This window comes from Microtus ochrogaster, unplaced genomic scaffold (genome assembly GCF_000317375.1).
Source record: "Microtus ochrogaster isolate Prairie Vole_2 unplaced genomic scaffold, MicOch1.0 UNK125, whole genome shotgun sequence".
In the NCBI taxonomy this organism is placed as follows: Eukaryota; Metazoa; Chordata; class Mammalia; order Rodentia; family Cricetidae; genus Microtus; species Microtus ochrogaster.
The window spans coordinates 480694-487706 of NW_004949223.1; the positions used below are offsets into that span (position 1 = coordinate 480694).

Below are 7013 nucleotides of genomic sequence, written 5' to 3' on the forward strand. Positions count from 1 at the left end.
TCTATTTCTTATTAGTCCCCCCAATCTATTTCTTATTAGTCCCCCCAATCTATTTCTTATTAGTCCCCCCAATCTATTTCTCCCCTTTGTAGTCATTCCTTTCTTGTTGCTTTTCCAAAAGGACAGCGGCTGTTGTTATCTGGAGTCACCCTGCTGTGTCTCGCGGCTCTGTGTCTGTTACTTAGTACTGACCTGCCGACTTCTCAGAGTATGTCTCCCTCTGGAGTCCTGTCCCAGGCACCGGTTACCACCAGCTCTGGCGCAACCTGTGGTTCATTAGTCACCAACACCAAAAGAAAGAGACAAGATAGAGATTGGGGACTGGAGAGATGACTCAGTGGGTAAAAGCACTTGCTGTCCAAGCGTGAGATCTGCATTTGTAATCCCTAGCACTTAGAGAAAAAGCAGGCAGTGGCCATATGCCAGCCTGGAACCCCAGTGCAATGGAGTGGCCCTGGGGCTTGCTGGTTTCTAGCCTAGCTCCAAGGTCTCAAAGGAATAGGCCTTTAATGGGTTAATAAATAAATAATAAGCTTAAAATAGAGGCAATAAAATTGGGAAGGAGATGTATATGATGAGGGAGGGATTCTGAGGGGCGTTGGTGGGGAGTGTTGGATGATAAGTATGATCAAAATACACTGTGTGCAAGTATGAATTTTTCAACAAGTAAATAGTAAAAGAAAAGAAGATGGCTCCTAGATCCCTTCCTCTGGTCCCTGCAGATGCACCCCCGCCCCCCAAATACATGAATAAAGAAAATTTAAAAGCGAAAGAGTGATTTGACTATGCCCCTCCCTTACCCCCAGTTCCCTGGTGCCTCTACAGCCCGATCCTCCCCAGCACGACTCTGGTAGCCAGTGAGCTGTGCCTGCCTTGTCACGATGTTTTCTTTCCCTCTTCCCGGATGTCCTATAAATGGAATCCTGCAGTGCAAAGTGCAAGATTGAAGTGCCTGGCTGTCTGCCCCTGGCTTTGTTTGCAACCATTGGCTGCTTTTAGTATTGTGTGGGCTGCCGAGCTTATGTGTTTGGGAAGTGTTTATTAGGGCTTTGATGAAGCTTCTTGTGAATGAAAAAGGCTGACCCTCAGCTGCAGCCCTGGCCCAGGAAATGGGCTTCTTCCTGCTCTTATGTGTGTTGTATGGCAGAGTCCATGTCTTTGTGAGCCTAAGATAATCGCCTGCTTGAATTATTGCTTCCTCCAATTGAATTTCACCCTCAGATCTCCCTAGACAGAGCCGGACTAATGATGATAACGTTGGCACAGTTGGCCCTGCTTGGCTTTGCCTTCTGTATTTCTGGACTCATAATAACTGGGAAGGGACTGGGGGAGGTGTTTCAGGGTGCTGTCCTCTGAGCTTAACAGGTCAACTTCATTAGAGTAGCTGTGACTACCTACAATAAACTGTTTTGTCCACCTCCCCTACCCCCTTGCTTCAGTCCCCAGTCAGACCTGCAAACTGTTAAGATATTCTCTCATAGGATGAAGGGCGGTGTGGATCACTGGATTACCCCCACCCCAACATTTTAGCTGCTCTCTCCTGTACCTCCTAGTCAGATGTATATGCCCATGAACTCATGGTCTTAGTGCTAGGGTGTATAGAGGATGGAGTGCAGTCCTGGAGACATCATCGTCCATGCTGGGATGAGGCTTTCCTGTGGTGTTGCTGCTTTGGGGCCACGCAAGCTCCCGTGCTCTGTACATATATCCAATAAACTCCTTGTGTGTGCCCTTGAAGTTATTGTCTACTACTGTATATATCATAGACATAGACTGTATGGTTATAGGAAGCTTTATTTAACGGTGTGTTACATTGTGTCTCTTGTCAAGGACTTGGTTCCTTGATTTCCTCTCAGTAGCCCGAAGTTGGTGGTAGTTAGTAATAGTAACTGGCAAATGCTGTGTATTAGGCCTCTTGCCTTCCCCTTGCTCAGGTGTTTGTTTAACTTTTGCCAAGTGCATAGTTGCTTTGGGGGCTACTGCCATTTTTCACAGACCAGTCAGGCACGTGCCAAGTGCTGTTTAAGTGTGGCTGTTATTGTTATTATTTTGTTTGGCAGTTTTTGCAGACAGAACTTGGACAGAGTCCTTGACCAGCTGTTTTATTTTTCTTCTTGTCTCTAGTTTGTCCAACCATCTGTAAATCACATGGCTGCACAGCTGAAGGCCTGTGCTGCCACAAGGAGTGCCTAGGCAACTGTTCGGAACCCGATGACCCCACCAAGTGTGTGGCCTGTCGCAACTTCTACCTGGATGGTCGCTGTGTGGAGACCTGCCCGCCCCCTTACTACCACTTCCAGGATTGGCGCTGTGTGAACTTCAGCTTCTGCCAAGACCTTCACTACAAATGCAGAAACTCTAGGAAGCCTGGCTGTCACCAATACGTCATTCACAACAACAAGTGCATCCCGGAGTGTCCTTCTGGCTATACAATGAATTCCAGCAAGTGAGTCCTGTGCGTGGGTCCAGGGAAGTAGCTGGATGGAAGCTGGTGATGTAGTTAAAGCTGTTAAAAGAGGGCTCTTTGGCTAAGATGCATCCTCAGCACCGAATTTATCAGGCCTGGAGGTACACACCGGTGATCCTAGCATTTGAGAGGTAGAGGCAGGAGGAGCAGATGTTCAGGGTCATCCTTGGCTATATAGTGAGTTCAAGGCCAGCATGAGCTATTTAGAACCCTGTCTCAAAAGAAAGAAACATATACCACCTTCAAGAAAACCACAGGATGCTGTTAACTGCTGTTTAGAACCGATGATGAAGCCTTATCAGTTCCAACCGTGCTAAACCAGAGTGCGCTGGCTAAGAATGCAGTTACCACCACTTACATCTTTTAAATACTGTATGTGTGTATATGTATATGTTCATGTGTGTGTACATGCGCATGTGCAGATGGACATGTGCAAGCATGCATACATGTGTACAAGAGTGCACACATGTAGGAACCTGGGTGTGCAGGAGGGCATATGCACATGTATGTGTTTGTGGTCATGTGTGTTGGCATTGTGTGCAGGTGGGCATGTGTATGTATATGTGTGTATGTGTTCATGTGTGTGGACAGGTATATGTGCAGATGGATACATGTGTGTACACATGTGCATGCTTGTATGTGTGTGTGTGTGTATCAGTGGTTGACGTTGGATTTTTTTTCAGTTACTGTCCTCCTTCTTAGTTGTTTTTAAATATTTTACTTTTATTCATGTATATGTGCGTATTTGTAGTGTCTGTATGCACATGGAGGTGTCTGGGGAGGCTGGTAGAGGGCATCAGTTATCTTTGAGCTGAAGTTACAGGTGACTGCAGCCCTCCAAGTGGGTGTTGGGAATTTAACTCAGGACCTCAAGAGCAGCAAGTTCTCTGGACCACTGAGCCATGTCTCCAGCTCCCACTTTGATTTTAATTTAATCCAACTTTAGCTCTCCTTTTAAGAAAAGGTCTCTCACTGGCTCTAGAGCTTGGAATACTCCTGTGTCTGCTTCTCCAGTGCTGGCATTATAGGCGTGATTTCCGTCCTGGCTCTTCTGGGTGCTAGGAAAGCAAACCTACATCCTCATGCTTGCACAGCAAGTATTTTGCCAACTGAGTGATCTACCAGCTCTTAGTAGTGTTTTTTTTTTCTTTAATACTGTGTCCTGGGGTTTGGTCATGGGCTTGATCAGAAGGAAATGCTCCTCTTCATGAACACACCCTGTTTCTGAGTGCCATGCTTACAGTTGAAGGTGGGATTCTTTCATTTCACCTGCACCCTCCTTCCTGGCTCAGCGAATAACTGTTATACCAGGAAGGTAGCTATGTTGTCCATATCCTACCCCACTTGACCCCAACACAACCTGGGAACACTCTGTCTTAGGGAGGGGGAGCCCTACGCCTACACTGTTCCCAGAGCTTGACTGTCCTTCCACGATCAGCACCATCAAGCCATTTCCTACCACCTGGGTGAGAAACAGGACTTCTCCCTTGGTGATGAGTCAGGCTTCCTATATACACCCAGATGCTTTGTTCAAGGCTTCAACTTTGTGGATGAGATATTTTAGTGTCTTGGACTTTCACCAAGTTGTTGTTTTAAATCTCTTTTGTGTTTTTGGTGTTTGGGTTTAAAAGAAGGGAGGTGGGGTGGGGGATGTCCAGCAAAGAACAGAAAACCAAATCAGAAACAGACGCACATTGCAAGGCCTTGAGCTGACCTGCTGACGTCAAAATTCTTCCTCTCAGACTTGGGCGCTGGCCAAGTGAGCTAGCAAAAGAGTGTTTTGATTTTGGTGGGAAATTTTATTTCCCTGGGTGGAAAGGGTAAGAAGGAAAAGAATTTTTATTTTAGCTCCTGTGAATTTTTTTTAGTGTTTATGAAACCTAAAAGTACAATATGTTTTGTTTTGCTCATTTTTTATTAAATAAATTGAAAAAAAACCCAAAGAAATGAAACAACAAGTATTTTTGGCCCCAATAGACCTCTATAAATCAGTCTCTGTGTTGAATGGAACTTTATTTTTTAGTTTATTTTTTTCATTTTGAGGGTGGGAGGAGGTTCAACAGGAAGATTGGAGAAAGAAACATTGTTCTGTTTATCCATTTCAGTTTTTCAAGAATGATTTAGGGACTGGTGGTTTCTGTCAAGACTTTTGTTTAAAAGACATTGACTTTAGGACTGGAGAGATGACCCACCAGATAAAGCAGGATTTGGATTTCAAGGACCCATGTAACTGCCTGGCTGTGTGATGACCCACCTGTAATCCCAGCCTTGGAAAGTAGAGACAGGGATCCCCAGAGCAAGTTGGCCTTCTACTGAATTAAGTGAGGGATCCTAACTCAGTATGTAAGATGGAGGGCTGGTGAGGTGGTTCAACAGGTAAGGGTGCAACCAAGCCTGACATCCTAGGTTTGAACCCTTAGATCCCATAGAAGAAGAAAACTCTATCTGTCTGTCTGTCTGTCTGTCTGTCTATCCATCCTCCACGTATCTATCTGTCTGTCTGTCTATCTATCTCTCTGTATATACATACACGCACATGTATGATAGCTAACAATAGAGGAAGACATCTAGCATCAGCTGTGGGCTTTCACACATAGGTACATACATACATACATAATACACATACATATACATTCAAAAGAAGAAAAAGACATTGGATTTAAATAAAAAGCATTTTTTTAATGCTCACCATAACCAAGATGGTGACCCTCTACACATTGTTCTGTTGTAGGTTTCTATATTGTTCCCAATTCCTGCAGGAGAAAGCTTCTTGATGTTGATTGACTGAGACACTGATCTAAGAGTATGGCAGAATGTCCTCAGGATTGCTAACTTTTCTTTCTTTCTTTCTTTCTTTCTTTCTTTCTTTCTTTCTTTCTTTCTTTCTTTCTTTCTCTTTCTCTCTCTCTTTCTCTCTCTCTCCCCCCCTCTACTTCCCTCCCTCCCTATCCCCCTCCCTTCCTCTCTTCCTTCTTTTCTTTTCTTTCTTTTTTGAGACAAGATTTCTTTGTTCATCTCTTGCTATCCTGAAACTCGCTTTATAGTCCAGGCTGTCTCGAACACACAGAGATCCGCCTGCCTCTGCCTCTCAAGTGCTGGGATTAAAGGTATGCACCACCACTGTCTGGCTCAATAGTGTTTGGTTTTCCCCTAGGTCCATGGCCTAGCTATTCTCAGGTTCTTGGACCCTTAAACAGTATCAGGCATGGGTTTCATCTCATGGAATGGGCCTTAAATCTTACCAGATAGTAGTTGGTTACAATTTTATGCCACTATTGCACCTGGTATCATGAAGTCAGGTCATCATAGATGGAAGGGTTTGTTTGGGTTGGTGGCATGCAGAGGACCTTCCAATACCGTGAACATTAGTTAGCAAGATAAAGAAAGGCTCTACATAAGCATAAGCTCGACTTCTCATGATCAATGAGACATGTTGCGGTTGTCTTCAGTAATAGGGCCTTACCATCAGTTTGTGGCGAGCCACCAGTAGCCTTATTGGCAATAGCCTGAGTTGTGTGGAGATTTCTTGGGGGTCTCCTTTCTGTGTCTAACTACTTGATTGGGTGTAATGGATTCTTGGTCCTGAGGTTTTACTTGGTAGCTAGAAATGTCTGGTTGAGGCATTGTCTCCCCATTAGATTTCTTTTATGTATGTATATATTTTAAGAAGCTTCTACTGTAGTTGGTTTCCATATGGCTCCCTCAGTGTTTCTTAGTGTTAGCTGTTCCTCTCTGTATTCCCTCCCTTACTTCCTTCTTCTTCTCCTCTCCCTGAATCCTCCTATTCCAGTCTCTCTCCATCCCCGATTCCCTCCCTCCATTCATAATTATGTATTCCATGTCCCCTTCCTTGAGATATCCTTCCTGTAGCTTGCCTATCTAAGGGCTAACAGTTAACGTCTTTTTCTATGTGAATGCATACCATATTTGCCTTTCTGGGTCTGCGTTATCTCACTCAGGATGATTCTTTTTCCTAGTCCCACTCATTTATCTGAGAATTTTATGATTTTATTTATTTAATATATATTGGGTATTGGCTCTCTATCAGATATGTGCTTGGTAAAATTCTTTCCCCATTCTGTAGGCTGCTGCTTTGTCCAAATGACAGTGACCTTTGTCTTACAGAAGCTTTTCAGTTTCATGAGGTCTCATTTATTAATTGTTAATCATAGTGCCTGTTCTATCAGTGTTCTTTTCAGAAAGTATTTTCCTGTGCCAATGAGTTCAGGGCTGTTACCACTTTCTCTTCTATCAGATTCATGTATCTGGCCGTGTATTGAGGTTGTTGATCTATTTGGATTTGAGTTTTGTTCAGGGTGATAAGTATGAGCCTGTCTAATATTCTTCTCCGTGCAGCCTCCGGTTTGACCAGTACCATTTGTTGAAGATGTTGTCTTTTTCCCCCAGTATATATGTGTGGCTTCTTTGTCAAAAATCAGGTGTCCATATGTTTGCTGGATTTATGTCTGGATCTTTGGTTCAGTTCCATTGATTACCATGTTTGTTTTTATGCTCATACCATGGTGTTTTTGTTTTTTTTTTTTTT

General features: G+C 43.9%; 1 protein-coding gene across 3 annotated transcripts in view; it reads left to right on the top strand.

Moving 5' to 3' along the window:
* Insr (insulin receptor) overlaps positions 1–7013 on the top strand; it is a 137134-nt gene that overhangs the window by 73536 nt on the left and 56585 nt on the right. For all 3 annotated transcript variants that reach the window (XM_005371760.3, XM_005371761.3, XM_026778304.1), the window contains exon 3: positions 2125–2446. In XM_005371760.3, coding sequence (XP_005371817.1) covers positions 2125–2446 — 322 coding nt within the window. The remainder of the gene's footprint in view (positions 1–2124; positions 2447–7013) is intronic.